At 38.0% G+C, this 19,781-nt stretch overlaps 1 protein-coding gene across 4 annotated transcripts in view; it reads left to right on the top strand.

The window, feature by feature from the left end:
- The first annotated feature begins 484 nt into the window (after positions 1-484).
- Positions 485-19,781, top strand: part of xrcc3 (X-ray repair complementing 3) — a 45,403-nt gene continuing 26,106 nt past the window's right edge. The window contains exons 1-8 of one of the 4 annotated variants that reach the window (XM_087989806.1): positions 486-873; positions 3,236-3,373; positions 4,757-4,969; positions 7,338-7,492; positions 8,312-8,524; positions 9,326-9,372; positions 13,578-13,650; positions 14,975-15,123. In XM_087989806.1, the coding sequence (XP_087845932.1) occupies positions 723-873; positions 3,236-3,373; positions 4,757-4,969; positions 7,338-7,492; positions 8,312-8,524; positions 9,326-9,372; positions 13,578-13,650; positions 14,975-14,986 (1,002 nt within the window). In that variant the 5' untranslated portion in view covers positions 486-722 and the 3' untranslated portion in view covers positions 14,987-15,123. The other 3 variants (XM_087989805.1, XM_043697518.2, XM_043697520.2) reach the window with 3 other exon arrangements.

The following is a 19,781-nucleotide window of genomic DNA, read 5'->3' as shown; positions in this document are numbered from 1 at the left end:
TTTCTCGCCTCACAACCAATCACACCCAAGTTACCCACCCCACAACCAATCACACCCAAGTTTCCCACCCCACAGCCAAACACAACCAGGTTTTGCAACCCACAGCCAATCACACTGAGGCTTCGCAACTCACAGTCAATCACACCCAGCATTCACACGTCACAGCCAACAAACCCAGGTTTCCCACCAATCATTAATCAGACCCGGACTTCTCACAAAGACTCCAATCAGATCGCACATGTCTGAAATTGTAGCCTATCAGACCTGAGTACCTCATATCGCAGTCAATCAGACCCCTGATGTCTCAAACACCATCCAACCCGATCATGCATCTCCATCACAACGCTTCAGCCAATCCTTCGAGACTCTCCCTGGCGGCGTTGTCAATTATCGACCACTCAACGATGCGTTGTCCTTTATATGAGCCAATCAAATAACAGAGTATTGTGATGTCGGCGTGAACCGTAACATGGGCGAATCACCGTCCTTTAAATGGCCCCGAGCCTAAGCAACAACATAACGTCGTGCTTTAGGATGGAGAGTTACAATAAGCAGTTGAACAGAGTGAGATTGTTGAAATATTTAATGGAATAAACGAGAGGTTGAGGATATGCGATTATTTTCAGTAGTACCTGTTATGGACTGGAGAGCTCCCCGCCCCCGCGATTATACTGAGGAAAGGCGCCGTGTTGTGTTTGTGGGAGGGGCAGTTACTGTGACCCATGACCCCCAGCTCGCGCGATCACCGTTACCTCCTGCTGCCAGCTTCCAATGGGTCTCGCGGCCGGGGTCACTCACTGATGATGGGGGAGCCCGCGATGGACTGGAGTCACTTAGATCTGAATCCTAAAGTGGTGGCTGCTGTTAAGCGAGGTGTGTTTGTGAGTAATTCAAACTGCGTGTCAGGAAGCCTCACGGAAATATAGAAAATAGGTCCTTCGGCCCTTAGAGTCTGCTTTAGCATTCAATATGATTATGACTGATCATCCAATTCAATACCCCGTTCCCATGTTGTCCCTATAGCCCTTTCATTGCTTTAACCTTGAGCACTACATCTTTTTTAAAAAAAGCAATGTTTTGCTCTAGACCACTTTCTGTCGCAGAAAATTCCACAGGTTCACTAATCTGGGTGAAGAAAATTCTGCTGTAATACGGTACCTTCTATCCTATGTCCTTAAACTTTGACACATTGGTCCTGGACTTTCCAGTCATCAGGGACATCTTTCTTGTGGTTACCCTGTCCAGTACTTTTAGAATTTTATAGGATTCTATGAGATCACCTTATTCTTCTAAACTCCAGTAGTCCAACTGATCTAGTCTCTTTACATACATCACGAATTAGTCAGGAATCACTTTGTTGCACTGGCTCCATAGCCAGATAAACCCTTTTTCAGGTAAAACTGCACACAAAGCTCTACATGTTGGATCACTAAGGTCCAGTACAATTGCAACTAGAATCAGTGAATGAAGGTAAAAGATGTCATGCTGGTAATGTTAACCCAATATGGAGTAATATTTAAATGGAAATTAAAAGCAAAGAACTGAAACACTGAATAAAAATAAAGTGCTGCAAAAACATGGGAGTGGTGACATCTAATACCTTCCTAATTGCATTTACATCCAACGTCCCAAATACCTTTCAGTTGAGGCAGCGATTCACTGTTCTTTCAGCCTAGTCTGTTATATTCACTGCTCACAATGTGGTCTCCTTCAATTCTGAAGTGATTTGAGCTCAACTTTCATTGTGTTTTTCTATGTCCATGAAGACTGCTAGACCTGCTGAGCTTCTCCATCAATTCCTGTTTTTTTATTTCAGATTTCCAGCTTCTGCAGTACTTTGCATTTATTTGTGGTCTCCTTGAGAGAAGCAAGACTAGAAGCTGACTGAGTGACTTCTTTGTGCAACACAGCTCAGCTTTTCAATTTTCACCCCAAACTTATGGTTACTTCCTATTACAAGACAACCTTGCTCTCATGCTAACATTTCTGTCCTAGGCCTAATGCAGTGCAAGCCTCACACAAGCTGGAGGAACAGCTCCTCATTTTTCATGTGGGCACTCTACAAAATTCAGAATTCAACACTTTGATCAACAACTTCAGACCATGAATACTGTCCTTCAATTGACTTTTCTTCAGAAGACTAATATCAAACTTGAAACGTTATTTCTCTCCACAGATGCTGCTAGACCTGTAGAATATGGGAGAAATTAATTGTGTTAGTTTGAGTCAAAGTGTGGCTCTGGAAAAGCATAGCAGGTCAGGCAGCATTGAGGAGCAGGAGAATTAATGTTTCGGGCATGCCCTTTAGAAATGTAGAGGGATAAGGGGGCTGAGACATAAATAGTGGGGATGGGACCAAGAGGGAAGGTATAGTGATAATATTTTTTTAGAAAGTAACTTAGAATCCTTATAGTGTGGAAACAGGCCCTATGGCTCACAAGTACACACCGACCCTTCGAAGAATAACCCACCCAGATCCGTTCTCCTACCCTGTTACTCAATATTTATCCCTGACTAATGCACTTAGCCTACACATCCCTTAACATTATAGGCAACTTAGCATAGCCAGTTCACCTAACATGCACATCTTTGGATTGTGGGTGGAAATCAGAGCACCAAGAGGAGACCCACACAGACGTGGGGAGAATGTGCAAACTCCACGCAGACAGTCGCCAAGGTTGGAATCGAAGTTGGGTCCCTGGTGCTGTGAGGCAGCAGTGCTAACCACTGTGCCACCATGCTGCCCCTAATTGTAATAGGTCGGTGGGTAGGGTGGAGTGGATATGTGGGAAGGAGGAAGGACAGGTGAAGAGGGCATTGCTGAGTTAGAGGATTGGATCTGGGATGAGGTGGGATGCTCCTCGAATGCTGCCTGACCTGGTGTGCTTTTCCAGCACCACACTATTTGACTCTGACTCTCCAGCATCTGCAGTCCTCACTTTCTTCTGTGTTAGTTTCAGATCTATCTAATTTTGTATAATTATTAACATGGAAATATGAATATACAATATGGTTTTGTTTAGTAGACATTTTATTGTTTTGCATTGAATAAAAAACAGTAGGATTTGTTATTTTGGTAAGGGATTTAGTGCCATGTACCTATTATTGTGTATAGAATTTGGTAGCTGTATGACCACATGGCTCAATTGGTAATAATGGTTGTTTCTGGTCTAGTTTGTCATAGCCAAGTATGTTTTGCAGTAATATTTCTACAAAAAAATCTTTTCTCCCATAGCAAACATCCAAACAATGAAAGAAATCTTATGTCTTTCGGGACCAGATCTGCAGAGACTCACTAAGTTGTCCAGTTCTGATGTGCAATATTTGCATAAAACTGTTGCAGCAACAATAAAGAGTGATCCTGTGGTAACAGGTGTGTAAAAGTTAGAATATAATCATATCTCTGCAAGATCAGAAATCAGTGCCAAATAAACACTTAAAAATATCTTGAATATGTTTTAACATAATTCACAAATTGTTCTAAAACTTTGAACAAATTGATGTCTTGTAATGAATCTTTAAAGTTATTTAATGTTCAGTGATATTTAAGTGGCTTCAATTTAATATTTTGCTGAAACAGTTGCTTAACACTTGCTTAAATCTTCAGATTTGTTATGTTTAAAATTTGTAAGTTTTACAGAGCTTAATCACAATGCAGGTATAATTTATGTTCCAGTTTCTAATAATGTGCCTTTATGTAGCTGATGGTGATGAATGCCAATCTAGAGCTTAACTCTGAGTTATTGAGTTTAAATTCATTGGACAGAGATTGAGGGAATTATGAATTAAGCCATCCACAGAGCTGTGAGATTTCAATGTTAACTGTAAATAGAATAAGAACACACAGCTTGGGTTTATAGTAGATAAATGCTGTCATATGGAATCACAGGTACATATGTTCAAGCTGCAGATAACATCTAAAGTTAGTTTCTAGTGGTTTGGTAGTTAGTTCATAATGATTAACTTAATACCACTTGAGCAAGGCATGGGCAAAATCTGCAAGCGCTCCATCCTGATTGCATCCTTAAAGACATGCACCTGATGTCATATGAAAAATGATTTGTGATCAGCTGTATTGTTCTTTGTGGTTAGGTCTGCTCCTAAAATCATTGCAGGGTTACACAATAAAGGTAGGTATTGGGTGAGATGCTTGTGGACAGCCAATGCTTTTGAAATTGTGGAGAGAGAGAGAAGTGAATTGTTATCAGAAAAACACTAAATTTTGAGAGTAATGGTAATGTAAGTTGAATAAATAATTTGGATTATTTTTCACAAACAAGGAACCGAGGTTTCACTGCTTGAACATATTAACAAATTGTATTATAAAACAGATTGTGCTTGTAAACATCATTTAGTAATTTCTTTCTTTGAATGCAACTTCATACTTCCTTTCTTTAAATGAATAATTGAGAAGGATCAAAAGAGTTGGTGAATTGAATTTTCTTACTTTTGTGCACCTTGAATTGTAATGTGGAGTATGAGATGAACCAATATAATTATTGTCTGCTTTCCTGCCTGTTAGGATCTGTAAGTAACAAGAAGGGCAAGAAATGGCTTTGAATTATTAAAGTGAAATAGAATAACAATATGTATTGAAAAGTATATATCTCTCCAAAGTTTATAATCTTAGTGAGTGTGTATATGCTTCTTCAACTGTAAATTATACTTTAAGCTTTTGATTCTAACAAATATTTCTAAATAATTAAAATTATATGCAATAAACTAAGTTTTTTTTTGTTCAATGTGTTTTCCTCAGCCCTGCAAATATACAATGGAGAATGTCCTTTTCCAACCCAGAAGCGAAAACTTAGCATGGGTTGTCCAGTCGTGGACTCACTACTTGGAGGTGGAATCCCATTAATGGGAATTACTGAAATAGTTGGTGAGAGTTCAGCAGGCAAGACACAAATTTGCATGCAGCTGTCCCTGTCTGTACAGTTTCCATGTAGCTATGGTGGACAAGATGCAGGTACAAACAAAATTGTTTTAGATATTTGGTTTACTGTTTCATTTCACTTTTGCTATGATGTGATGATAAGAGAGACAAAGCTGTTCTCACCGGGCCTATTTAAAAAAAGGATGGAGAAAAAGGCTCAGTTCAGAATGACAGGAATCTTTATATAGTTCCTATCATGCCTTCAAATTATCCAAATAGTTGGTTTTGAAATGCAGTTACTGATGTTATGTAGTCAAACACGATGAGTTAAAAAAAATTGGATTGGCCTGTTGTAAAGTTCTATTGTAATGTGTGATTACTGTTGCAGTTGGTTAAACATCTGTCTGCTGTTCAATAGGATTTCAGTGGAAATGTGTTATTGGCTGGCTCTATATTCAGCATTGGTCCCAGAAACAGATGCTGTTAGCATGAGATACAGCTAGCCTGTACACTTGAAAGGTGGTCTGCCTCCCTTAAAGCTCAGTCAAGCTACAGCAATTAACATAATAATCTCTGAAAGTCTTTGATTGAAGCTAGAAAATTAAAAATATAGCAATAAGCTAGAGAGACAGCGTTCAAATTCTTTGAAGTGCCGTAAAACTTAACCTGATTGGTCAAAAATGAATTTGGAGCAGATAACCCAGGAGCTCATCAAGGTCTAACCTCCAAAGGGAATGGGGGCAGTGACTTTTTTAAAAATGTGGTATTTTTTAAGTGTTAATTAATTTTTGATGTAGCTATACCAGGGAACCATGAGCTAAATTTTAAATTATTTCTTCAAAGACTGAGAAAATAAATGGATTGTCACTTTGGATAGTGATGATAACCAGGTTAAACGTTTGCAGAAAAATTGATCAGTGAGTTGAGGGATATGAATTTGAGGTGCCTGAAAAATCCAAAATTGACAGCATTTTTTTTAAATATATGTGGCCTTTGCTTGTTTTTGTACTTTTTTTTCTCTTACTGCCCAAGAAATATTTTCCAAGATAAGTTAGTTTATATTCAAAAGATGTAAATTGTTACGATTATAATAAAAATGGATGATCAGTCCTCAACTAGCATCATTTTACTTTAATACCTATTTTAAAAATATGACATTATTGACCTAAAATGACTCTTACAATAACTTGATAAGCCAAAGCAACCCATATGGAATATACAAAACTGATATCAATAGAATAATCATTTTAATCAAGAGGCACTGAAATTTTGTGGGTATCAAGAAATTTGCATCTCTTGTTTTACTGACCCACATGATAACTTCACATTGTGGACGAAACGTTACCCAAGGAGTTTTGAGTTTGAAAAAGTCAGTGGATCTTGACTTGGAATATGCAAATGATTATATCAAGAGCTTGTCTTTCGTAACAAAGGAGAGAGAAAGCAACATAGACCGAGTACACGTTTTTTTGACATCTCTTCTCAATCTCAGAAATCAATGATGGTGAAAAGGCACTTTGGAAAAGCTGAGGAAGATCACCTTGTTTTCCGCCTCAGTACCTTATAGGCTTCAGGACTCAACCTTGAGTTTTCTCTCGACAAATGCTACTATATCTGTGTTCATCCAACACTGTGCTTTTGTTTCAGATTTCGTTTTTTTTTGGGAAAATCACTGTTCACAGAGAAATCAAGGTTGCAAGTTTACCAAATTCAGTTTTGCAATACAATGACTCTTTTAAAAATCTTAAATTGCACTGTCCATACCTTACTATCTGTTCAAACAGCCTGCTTTCCCCACCCCATCCTCCTATGTGGTGTATATCTGTTAGATGTTTGCTAGATCATAAAATACAAACTTTTTTCCTCAAAGTTTGGAATATAGTGCCCTTAAATTCTTTGAGCTAGTTAATTAAATTTTTCAAAGTGAGTTAGCGGTAGGCAGTTTCCTGCCACAGACCAAATATGTGCAGATTAGATAGAAAGGCCATGTAACTTACCCCAAAGTGTCCAGGGGTGTGCGGGTTAGGTGGATTAATCATGATAAATGTGGGGGTATGGGATAGGGTTGGTGTGAGTCTGGATGGGATGCTGTTTGGAAGGTCAGTGCAGACCCGATGGCTCAAATTGCCTCTATCAGCACTGTAGGAATTCTGTGATTTTATGTAAATTATTTGTGGTGACCAACTGAAAGAGAGTTAAAAATAGGTGAGCCGACCATTTCATTGACTGTAATAACGTTAACAGTTTCTCTGATTTGCCAGGGCATAACTTTTCAGAGCACAGATTAAAGTTCTACAAAACAATCTTCATGATGATGAAATGTGACAATCTTCACTGTTTTTATCTTCAGTTTTTACTTTTGTTTTTCTTTGTGTTGTTTAAGAGCATTGGGAAATGTCCAGTATTTTGCCTTTTCCCCCAGTCACCTCTTTTGAACTTGTTGAATATCTTATCTTTCCAGGAGCTGTGTATATTTGTACAGAGGATACTTTTCCAAATAAACGATTACAGGAATTGATTGCCTTTCAATCCATGTTACGAACTGAAGTGCCGCCCGATGTTGTCAACAATATTAAGTTTGGTAACAACATTTTTATTGAACATGTTGCAGATGTGGTAAGTCCAACATCAACAAGTAGTTCTTTTGCCTGTAATACTTTCCATGATCGTAAAAATGTCCAAATGAAAAACTAATGTAATAAGATTGGTTTGAATAAATCTCTTTAATTTGATAACAGATTACAGTGTGATACACTAGCACAGGCATTCCAAACTGTGGGAGTTTGTTCTGAAATTTGGCTGCCCAAACTGAAGATCCACCATTATCCAAAGGTTAATGTTGCCTTTTGTGATTGGTATGGAGATAATGCACTAGTTCATCTTGACTGTGAATCAAAAAGAGCAGTCGCATGATTTTTGTGGGCTGCCTTACAAGGTGCTGTGCCAATTTTAAAAAGTCAGATTAGCCTCTTCACAAACTATCTGGTTATAAAATTATTGGCAACAAGGGGACTTGGGGATATAGTGGTAATGTTGTTAGACTGGTAATCAAGGCTTAGGTTTGTGTTCTAGGGACATAGATTCAATTCCCACCACAACTGCTGTTGAAATTTAAATTCATTTTCAGAAAATGTGGAATTTACGTAATGGTAACCATGAAATTATCATTGATTGTTGTTAAAATGTCATCTACCTCAACAACAGACTTTAGGGAAAGCAATCTGCCAACTCTAACCTGGTCTGGCCTGCATTTGTCTCCAGACTTAACAAGTTGACTTTTGAACTGAATGACTTGCATTTCTGAGAGCAGTAAAGGGTAATTAGGACAGACAACAAATGGTGGCCTTGCAAAAGACCCCCACATTTCATGAAATAGCATAAAAATTGCTGTATTAAGTATATTTTAGAAAAATGTCTACTTTTTGTTTTTGACAGGAGTCCTTAAATCACTGCATTAGCAAAAGACTACCAATCTTACTATCACGAGGCTTGATACGCCTAGTGGTGATTGATTCAATTGCAGCTTTATTCAGATGTGAATTTGGAGTCAGCGATTCGATTGCCAAGGCCAAATATCTTCAGAAAATTGGAGCCATGCTCCACCACCTCAGCCATCAGTTCAGTAGTCCTGTCATCTGTATCAATCAGGTATGACTTTTCAAACTAATATTTAATTCACATTATTTAAATACTTAGCTACACATTTTGCACATTTGCATCTCCTAACCTGCACCCCCCCAAACTAAAGGGCAAGGTGCACATATTACCAACACTTCTACATTTTCCTCCAAGTCTTTCTCAATGCTGCTTTTTATATTGTTACTATTAAAATCATGGAAGTTCCTGACTAAAGGCACTAAGATGGTTCAAAACCCCTCTCAGAAATAAATTACACCTTTGACACTGACTCCCCATCTTGAAAATATAAAATAATAGTATAAAGATAAATACAAGACAATAGGCTTTGTTTTTAATGGAAAGCGTACTAGGATTATGAAATATATTGTCTTAGACATTTTAGATGAGATAGATAGTAAATGTAGATAAAATTACCATGATTACCATCTGTTTAGTACTGGAACTATGGTAGTATTTTCAATCACCAAAATTAAAAAGGATGATTCAGCTGCTGTACCATTAGAAGTAATCAATTCATCATGGCAGATAAAACACAAACATTTATAATAATTGTATTATGTAACCAATAATTTATGTCAAGAAAATAAACTACACAAGGATAAAAGTTGGTTTTGATCTTATCCAGTGCAGAATTGAGACATTTTCACCTGCAAGTTGTCGAGATGGTATTTTGTTTTACTTCACAAGGTGATCTCCAGTATTTCTCTCTTGCCTTCAGTGTTGAAGTAAATTGAGTATAAGGTATATTTAACCAAGTAAGCTTAGGACAATGTAACAAGAACAATTAATTTTTCTGTTTATCTCTTACAGATTGCAGACGTGGTAAATGACTCTCATTTGGCTCAGGGTAATTTTGGGCAAGTATATTTTTCTGAAAGCTTTCATTTGCATGTTATGAATTCATTTTGTTGAATGAGAAAATTAATAGGATCAAATGGAGTAGAGGCAAGATGGGATCAAGGGGTTAATCATGGATAAATATTGGTCATTTCCAGAGGAATAGAATTCAAAAAGAGGGAAATTGTGTAGTCTAACCAAGGTTCTGTGAATCATTTGGTGTACTATGCATTTTTCTGGTCTCCATATTACATAAGAACAGGAAAGCACCAGAGACGGTGCAAAAATAATTAACATATCAGAACTGAGACCTTACAACTGTACAACTGGGAACTTTAGACCTGTGAGTCTGACTTTGGAGTTGTTGGAGTTGATTCTGAAAAATAGGATTTATATGCATCTGAGAGGCAAGGAATAATTAGGGATAGTCAGCATGGTTTTGTACAAAAGAAATCGTGTCTCACAAACTTGATTGAGTTTTTTGAGGAAGTAACCAAGAAGATTAGATTATTTACAGTGTGGAAACAGGCCCTTCGGCCTAACAAGCCCACACCGACTCTCCAAAGAGCAACCCACCCAGACCCATTCCCCTACATTTACCCCTTCACCGACACTACGGGCAATTTAGCATGGCCAATTCACCTAACCTGCACACATTCTTGGACTGTGGGAGCAAACCAGAGCACCCGGAGGAAACCCACGTAGACATGGGGAGAATGTGCAAACTCTACACAGACAGTTGCCTAAGGCGGGAATTGAACCCAGGTCTCTGGCGCTGTGAGGCAGCAGTGCTAACCACTGTGCCACCGTGCCGCCCAGGATCGAGGACAGAAAGGCGATGTTGTTTACTTAGACTTTAGTAAAACCTTTGACAAGGTTCCATGTGGTAATCTAATTAGTAATTTGAGATCACATGGGATTCATGGTGACCTTGCCAATTCAACCCAAAATTGGCTTAACAGCAAGATACAGAGAGTGGTGGTGAAGGGTTGTTTTTTGGACTGGAGGCCTATTGTCATTGATTGCAACCATACTAAGCTATACTTTGAACTCTGTACCTTTCCATATTGACTGTCTTCCTTCAACTATTTTACTATGCCCTGCTCTTTCTATTTGAATCCATGTCTATTCAACCAATGCATCTGCAATGGACTCTGGAATGAATTAATTATTATTTTCTCTGGCCTGAGGTTGCATCCTGGTCTTGATTGATATGGCACCTCAATGTAAAATGTTCTGTAATTTTCAAATTTGTTTAGATAGTTACCAGGTACTTTGTAGACTGACTATGCCCTATTTTCAACTCTAGCCTTGAATTAATATATCTGTTGATACTGAAAGCATAATAGCAAGTCATGTATGATTCAAACGTCAGCAGACCAAAAACAATATTGTTTATTTGTTGTAAAACTGCACAGCTAGCCACTAAACACATTCCTTCCTGGCTGCCAGTGCTAGCACAAGATCAATCCAACATAATCCAAAATAATTCTATATCTTATTGATAAATGCTGACTTTTAGATCCCATATCTAGTTAACATGACAACCTATTTTCATTTACGTAATGACCCCTGTCTCCATCCCTACTACAATGTTTCCTTTATTCGTTCTTGCATTGTGGAGGTCACTGGCTCAGCCAAATTTGCCCTTGAGAAGGTGGTAATGAACTGCCTTTTTGAACTGCTGCTGTCCTCCAAGTGGTACTGTTAAGTAGGGAAATCCAAGGTTTTGACTGAACAATAGTGAAGAATCATGATATAATTCCAAGTCAGGATAGTGTGTAGTTTGGAAGAGAACTTGCAGTACCTGTTACTTTTTTTGGTGTTCCAAATGTAGAAAGTGCTATTGGAGTAGTCTTGATGAGTTATTGCAGTGCATCTAGTAGTTGATGTACACTGCTACCATTATGTATTGCAGCGAAGAGAGTGAATGTTGAAGGTGTTGGTTAATATGTCAATGATGTGCATTCCATTACTCTCCTGCCTTGTGCCTCATAGCTGTTGGATGGGCATTGGGAAGACAAGAAGTGCTGAGCTTGATGAATAATTCCTAGCCTTGACCAGCTCTTGTAGCCACAGTATTTATATTGCTGGTTCAGTTCAGCCATTGGTAATCCACAGCATGTTTTTAGTTGGGAATTCAGTAATGGTAATGCCATTCATCGTCAAGAGGCAATCGATCCATTCTTCTTTGTTGGACATGGTTCACAGGTGCCAGGCAATGACCCTGAATGTTACTTTCCATCTGGGATGTTGTCCAAGTTTTGCTGCAATACAAGCACCAACTGCTTCAGTATCTAAGGAGTGGCAAATGGTGCTGAATATTGTCGACTCGTCGGTGAACATTCCACTTCTGACCTTATGATGGAAGGAAAGTCATTGAAACAACTGAAGATGGTTGTGCCTAGGACATTACCTGAGGAACTCCAGCAGTGATACTCTGGAGCTGAGATGATTAACTTTCAAAAACCACAACCATCTTCCTTTGTGTTCGATATGATTCTAATTAACTGAGTTTTATCCTGATTCCTGTTGACTCTAGTTTTTCTAGCGCTTCTTGATGCCATACTCTGTCAAGTGCTACCTTAATGTCATGGGAAGTCACTCTCACCTCACCTCTGGGGTTCAGTTATTTTGTCCATGTTTGGACCAAGACTGAATGGCCCTCGTGGAACCCAAATGGAGTATCAGTGAACAGACTATTCCACTACTAACAACACTATCCATCACTTTGATTGAAAGAAGTTTGACAGCTTGGTAATTAATGGGGTAAAACACTAAATCATGTTTCTGCCATTTCTAGACTTAACTTTGCTACATATTCTCAATGATTACCTAATTTTCATAATCCCTAACTGAATGAGTAAATTTCATAGCTGTTTTGTACCAAATCCCTCTCACCATTTTATTCGAACCCTCGCTGATTTTTGTTTATTTTTCTTTTATTCTTTTATCAACTTTTGTTTAGAGCAGTTAACTAGGAACTAAAGATAATTTTTGGGCTTTGAGTAACAGCTTGTGTTAAAAGGAACACAGACCAAACAAGCTTTTGTGTATTCATGAGGCTCAGCCTGGAAATTAATTGCAACTGCACTCCTGATCAAAGCGTTCTGCAGATGTTTTGTCACTGGAGAAGAGCATTATCAGATAGCAGAGGTTAGCTATTTATGAGGTTGGTACTTGGGAATTAGTTCCAGCAAGTCTAGCAGAGACTTTGTGCTCAAGCAGATGGCAGATGTTGAATGGCAACTGGGACCTCATGGAGGTGACAGTCTATCAGGGAGGATTGGGTTTTGGACAGTGTTTTTGCAGAGAAGGAATCCAGCTGTTGCTGCAACGTATGAAAAGCTGAAAGCTCCTTATCTATCCTCCTATGAGCAGTTCTTGGAAGCTCAGAGAATAGAAGACTATTGTTATAATTATTACCATTTTTATCCAAATTAACTGTAAAGGTGACCCTGATCAACATCTTCAGAAAATCAACCAAGAAACCATCATTTATGCCTGTGGAACAACACATTATGAAAACTATTTGAGTAATCTGGCCAATTTTGTTGTTTTCTTTTATTTTTGCCTTATCTGTGTTTGTTTGACTGTCTATCTCCTTTTGTGTGAATGGGCGGAAAACAAAGGTTTTTGGATTTGTAGCATTGACTAATCAGATTACTTTATCTAATTTTGCTCTCCTAAAATTTCTGTATTGCTAATAAATTTCAATGTCTTTTGTTTAAAATACAAACCAGTGTCTGGAGTTGATTATTCACAGAATCTAGGATTAGTTATGCAAAATGTCTAGTTAGGAACTATTAGGGTCAATTTTGAGAATCTTTGAAGGTTTTAATTTTACTGTGTTGTGTCGAGAGGTTGAAAGCCTGACTTCACAGTCATACAGCATAGAAACGGGCCCTTTGGCTGTCATGTTAATGCCAAACAACAACCACTAAACTACATTAATCCCATTTACATGCACTTGGTCCATTGTTGACTACACCCTGGCATTTTAAGTGCCCATCCAGAAATACCTTCCTCTCCCACCCTCCAGGCAGCATGTTCCATTATTTCTACCACCCTCTTATTGAAAATTTATTTTCCTTTAAACCACTTACTCCTCACCTTAAATTTATGCCCTTTTTAGTTTTAGACATGTCTGCCACGGGGATAAGATTCTGACAATCTACTCTGTTCTCTAACTACTATAATTTTGTGTTTCTCAATCACTCCTCAGCCTGTTCTGTTCCAGGGAAAATAAACACAGTCTCTCCTCACAACTGAGACTTTCCATCCCAAGCTACATCCAGGTGAATCTCCTCTCACACTTTTTCAATCCTTCCAATAATGTGGTAACCAGAACTGCACGCAGTATTCCATCTGTGGCCAAACCATATTTATAAATTTGTTGCAAGACTTCCTTCCTCCTGTATTCTATGTCCTGGCTAATGAAAGCAAACATTCCATGTACAGCCATCACCATTCTGTCCACATGTGCTGACCCCTTCAGGAGTCTTATGAACTTGTACACCAAGGTCCCTATATTCATTAGTACTCCCTAGGGACCCACATTCATGTGTATATCCTTTCCATATTTTTCTCAAAATTCAACACCTCCCACTTACAAGGTTAAATTCCATCTGCCACTGCTCTGCGCAATTTACCAGCTGATCAATATCAGACTGTAGCCTAAGATAATCCTCCTCCTCATCAACAACACCAACAATTTTCGTGCCATCTGCAAACTTATTACTTATCCTTCTACATTTTGGTTCGCTGTCTGATACCGGGTCATAACAATTTGACATGGACCTTGAATGATTTCTACAGGTTTCAAAATATCTTCAGGATTTCTGTACTTCTTTACATGTTATTCTATGACTTTGCCACTTAAAATCTCTTCACTTTTAAGCCCTGAAGTCCTGTGCTAACTCCTTTTTTCAACTCTGGTCTCTGTCAGTTCCCCACTCATCCCTCTCCCCATCTCATTATTCTCCTTGTTGGCTGTGCTTTCTCTCACCTTGCCCAGTACTCCATTGGTATTTAAACCATCTATCTTCCGAAGCAGTTTATCTTCAAATGCCTTTTGAAAGCCGGATCTTGAGTCATGCTTTTGAATATTTCATCTATTTTGTCTTTTATCTGATTGAAACTGTTACATTTTTGCAATTGTAAACTAAAATAGATCCATATATATATTTGCCTGTTGTAGACTGTGGTTTATAATAAATCTCCACACAGCAAATATCAATATCAGTATTTTGTGTCAGAGTAGAAAACCATATTTGTCCTCTTTCCATCTCTGCATTAAGTTGTGATTTCAGACAAGTCAACAAAGTAAGGGCTGAAGCAATAATGAGGAATGTCCTCACAAGTAGAGCCAGGAAGATACTCGTTTGTTCACTCAGGACCTCTTAAGTCTACATATCAAATGAAGAGGAAGAAATATCAGATTGAAGTTCCTCAAAGTTGTGTAAGATGATTTATTTGAAAAAGAAACTTGTTAGATTTGTGAAGCATGCAATATTTAAGGTTATTCAGAGTGTTGCATAGTAACCTTTTGAAAGGAAGGGCTGTATTTTATAAATGTGTGATTATATTGCTGTATTTATGTCTGTTACAATTGTTTTCCAGCTTATTAGATAAAAAAGTGCTACCAGCTCTGGGTGTGACTTGGTCCAATCAGCTCTTGATGAGGCTAATGGTTAGTCGGACACAACTCTGTGTTGAAGGCAAATTTCCTGACAACAAAGCCTGTATCTTGAATTCTGGGACTGTCCTACGCAGAATGGAAATCATTTTTGCACCTCATCTTCCTCAATCATTCTGCAACTATATAATCTGCAAGGAAGGGGTAAGGGGAATAAGGAAAGTAGGACTATAACCGGGGCCATTGGAAAATCTGTATTTTCTTTCTCCTCTATTTTTATTTTTCCCAAACTTATTTTCAGTATTTTCTGAAAGCAAAATATTGTGGATGCTGGAAATCTGAAATAGGAACAGAAGGTTCTGGAGAAACTCAGCAAGTCTGGCAACATTTGTTGTGAGAAATAGAGCTTGGAACTTTCCGAAGAATAACCTTTGGACTGTTATTTTTATTTTCTCCCACAGATTGTGCCAGACCTGCTGGTTTCTTAGCATGTTCTGTTTCCCCTCAATACTCTTGCTTCATTGCCAGTCACCGTTCATATACAAATGAATTTAATATTGCTGGCTGGTCCAGTCTGCCCAAAAGAAGTCACTCTGTTTCATTTAAAGGGTCTGACTTTAACCAATATAGATCAATATGGCAGTTCTAGAAGGGTCACCATTTCTAGTTCCATTAATTGTGTTAATTTCTAATCATTGCATTGCTGAAAGTTCTGCTTATATGAAATTAAATAGGCAGATTTTATCAAAATATTATTAACATTTTATTACATTATTTTGCAAGTTTTCTCTGACTGTAGTAACATTATGTACCTAAGATATGACATTCCTAATATTCAAAATATTCTTTTCTCCCCCCATTCGACTGCTGTAATGCTCTGATTTTTCTGATGTCTTGACAAACTTTCAGAGTCTGGGTCTTTAAAATCAGAACCTCCTTTTTTTTTTAGAAACTGTGAATTAATCCTTTTAAAAATTCTTCCAATGGGGGTTACGTAGTAAGTCAACATTTTCAATCCTAAGTTGTTCTTTGATATCTGCTGCATTGCATGAAAATTGATAAAGAATTCTCAAGCTGATTAGTCAGTCATGGTACTAAACATGTGACTGTTGTATGTTCTACGAGCTAGTCTTTGAAAAAATTAACTTCTACAATATAGATTTTGTTTCTTTAAAATTATAGTAAATATGCAAAATACTTCCAAACTACTCTTAGTTCAAGGATAATCTCATTTTTGATTGATCAACATTCAATGATCACTTCTTTTCTTTGCAAATGATTTAAATTATTGCCGTTTAAATAAAAGTTTTATGTGCTTTAGAACCAGTATTCCAACTTAAATAAGACTGCTCCCTCCAAATGGTCAGTTGCTGATTAAACATTAAACAGAAATGATTGTGATATTTAAAGAAGATTCTGCAACACAGCAGATGATCTTTGATCAGATCCAAATGTTGAGTTCAATAAGCAAACAAAATCCCTAATATTAATAATTTAATTGAAATACCCTATTTGAGACCAATAGAATGTAGAGTTGACTTTTATTTTCTGAAAAAGTTTCCTGTTATTACACATGTCCTACAGTATAGACAGTATATATACAGTAATTATCTTCTGGTCACCTGTATGCATTTACTTTACATGCTGATTTCTTACATTAACCAAATCACAAAAGCCATAAATATTACTTTGCACAGTCTAAATTATTTAAAACAATAATATTGATTTCTAACCCCTGAAGCTGTGCTAGCTGCTCACGTGAAATGTTTATTATCTGTCAGGGTAAATTTAATTTCTGCATTATGAAGGCCTTTCCAGTACTAACAGAAGTAAGGGAACTGATTCCAGGGTTGTCAGTGGGTTTAATTGTTGTTTCAAGCATACAAGCTGAATTCTCCTTGGATGTATTTTTCAGATTTGTAATAAAATGTTAGAATTACGTTTATCCAGAATAAATCCGGGCTGTTAAATTGGTAATATAATCATAATGCAGTTTACACATACACTGCAATGTAAAAGTGCAAGTTCATGATTTGTGAAGTAGTACTTTTATATATGTATATATCAAAATAAATCAAAGGTTTGCAGACATCTGTTCCAATAGTTATTTTGTCATTTAGATAACTTGGAAGAAATACTGATGCAACATGTGGTGGTTTTCTGGTCTCAGTATTTGCTGAACACTTATTTTTGGGTAGCTTTTTGGGAGGTTAATGGTGGGATTTGATCATGGTGGTCTGGGTGTGCACTGGTGGCCTGTTGCCTTTAATGCTATTGTTAGCAAATTCCTGTGCAACTTATGCGATAAGGAGAGAGCTCATTTCTTTGGAACCTGTGCTGAATAAATGCAGTCTTTCCCTATTCAGCTTACTCTTAGTACCTCATTCTACCCATCATTAGATCAAAGGAAGAGGATAAAAAAGTTGCAGAAAAAGTAGTTAGCCTGAGAATTTGGAGCATTTTCACATTCACCTAAGGACGACCAAGAAACTGATCAAGGTAGCATAGAATGAATGTAAGCTAGCATGGAAGATAAAGATGGACTGTTAAAAGATGTCACTGCTGAGTTAAAAGGAGAAGATTGGCAAAGGCAAATGTGAGTCCATTACAGGTAGAAATGTGAGAATTTACAGTTAGAAATAGGGACATGGCAGAGAAGCTAAATAATTACTTTGGGTTGGAATCTTAACAGGCTCTGAACAGCATGGCTATCAAGATAAGTGGTAGATTCGGGTGAGATGGCTGTGTCTTGCATTGCCATTTGCCAGTCAGACAACCAGGCAGATGGTCCTGCTAAACAGCAGACCTCAGGTGACAGCGTGTACATCCGTGTGTGTGCCAGGTCAGTTTAGCACTTGCACCACATGGCCTTTATGCCAGGCAGATTGAATCTGCAGCAAGCAATGCAACATGTCATAACGTCACAGGGGAGTTGCCTCCAGTACAGTTCATGGGCATACTTATTTGGTTTTGGGGGAGGATAGTGTGGAGTGAGGGTTTATCCAGGCTTTGAACATGTACACAACTTGGTTGATTCTTTAATTTAGATGTGGGCATTGCTGGCTGGGTCAACATTTATTACTCATCCCCAATTGCCCCTTGATTTAAGTGGCTCACTCGGGCCATAGAGGAATCTAGAGGATAATTAAAAGTTATTGCTATGGATCTGAATCATGTGCAGGCCAGACTAGTTAAGGATGGCAGATTTCCTTCCCTAAAAGGTTCCTGAGATGGGATTTTATGTACAAATGTGTATTGTGAGGATAATTCAGAGGTTTCTGGGGAATTTGGACAGGCTGAGTGAGCAAGTAGGTCATTGTGAAAGGAATATAACATGGATAATGTGAGGATGAACAGAGTGTTTCTTGAATACTTCCCAATCTTTTACCATTTCTGTCCAAATGAACGTTGGTATCCTTGTTCATAAGTCATTGAAAGCTAATCTGCAAGTGTAGTTGCAGTTAGGAAGGCAAGCAGAATGTTGGCCTTTCCTGTGAGAGAATAAGAGTACAGGAGCAAAGATATCCTACTTCAATTGTGTGGAACCTAGTTGACACTGTAGCTGGAACATTGTATGCACATCTTGGTTCCCTTGTTTAAGGAAGGATATACGCCATAGGTGTATATTTAAAGTAGATTTAGCTAATACTGAAGAACTTTCTTTAAATTTGCTTCTTATCTTTTCATCTCGGCTGTCACTACTTCGTCATTAAGATACTGCAATTCAAAGCATGATGCAGCATAATTAACAAGTTATGTCATTGAGTATTAGCAAGCTTCTCCCAATCACTAAAATCATTGCTGTCTTGTTTCAAGGAAACTACAGACAACCCTAATGCCACTGTAGGATTTAACTTGGGTATTTGATGAGCAATGAATTAAGATTACTAAAATCATCTTTGTTGCTAACTTAAAGCTAAACTTTGGGGTTATTTTCCACAGATATTGTTTTGTAAGACTTTACGGTGAATGTAGAGAAAGTTAGGATTTTTTAAAATTGGAATAGCATTAAAGGTCAAAACCACAGATGTGCCATTCGATCTTGCATTTATAAAGAAGTGCAATTTTAATTCTAGAACCATACAATCCCTAGTGTGGAAGCAGGCCATTCAGACCATCGAGTCCACACCGACCCTCTGAAGAGCATCCCACCCAGACCCATCCCATCCCTGTAACCCTACATTTCCCATGGCTAACCTAGCCTGCACAAACCTGGACACAATGGGCAATTTACTGTCCACCTAACCTGCACATCTTTGGACTGCAGGAGGAAACTGGAGCACCAGGAGGAAACCCACGCAGATATAGGGAGAATGTGCAAAGTCCCCTCAGACTGTCGCCCAAGACTGGATTCCAACCCGGGTCCTTGGTGCCGTGAGGCAGCAGTGCTAACCACTGAGCCACCATGCTACCACCATTCTGTTAACTCATTCTTTTCCAAATCCAAAAAAAGCTTAAGTGTGATAAACCAATAGTATTACCATAGCTTTAATTTGGACCATCTAACAGAATTTGAATAACAGAATTCAGACATTCATAGTGTTATGGCACAGAGACCTTTTGGCCTATTATGCTGAACTTGCCTCCACCACACTTCCAAGCAGTGCATACCTAACTCTAGCTAATTTAGAAAATTTTTCTCACCTCATATTTGCTTCTTTTGCAAATCAGTTTAAATCAGTGCGCTCTAATTCTTCATCCTTTTTACGAGCAGGAACAGTTTACCTTATCTCGTCTATCCAGCTCCCTCATAAGTTTGAAAACCTCTATTGGATCTTCACTCAACCTTCT

This window comes from Chiloscyllium plagiosum, unplaced genomic scaffold, assembly GCF_037043375.1.
Source record: "Chiloscyllium plagiosum isolate Xiang-an unplaced genomic scaffold, Cpla_swu_hap1 HiC_scaffold_8, whole genome shotgun sequence".
Classification (NCBI taxonomy): Eukaryota; Metazoa; Chordata; class Chondrichthyes; order Orectolobiformes; family Hemiscylliidae; genus Chiloscyllium; species Chiloscyllium plagiosum.
Note: the sequence above shows the minus strand (reverse complement) of the source record. Positions and strands in the feature narration are given on the sequence as shown.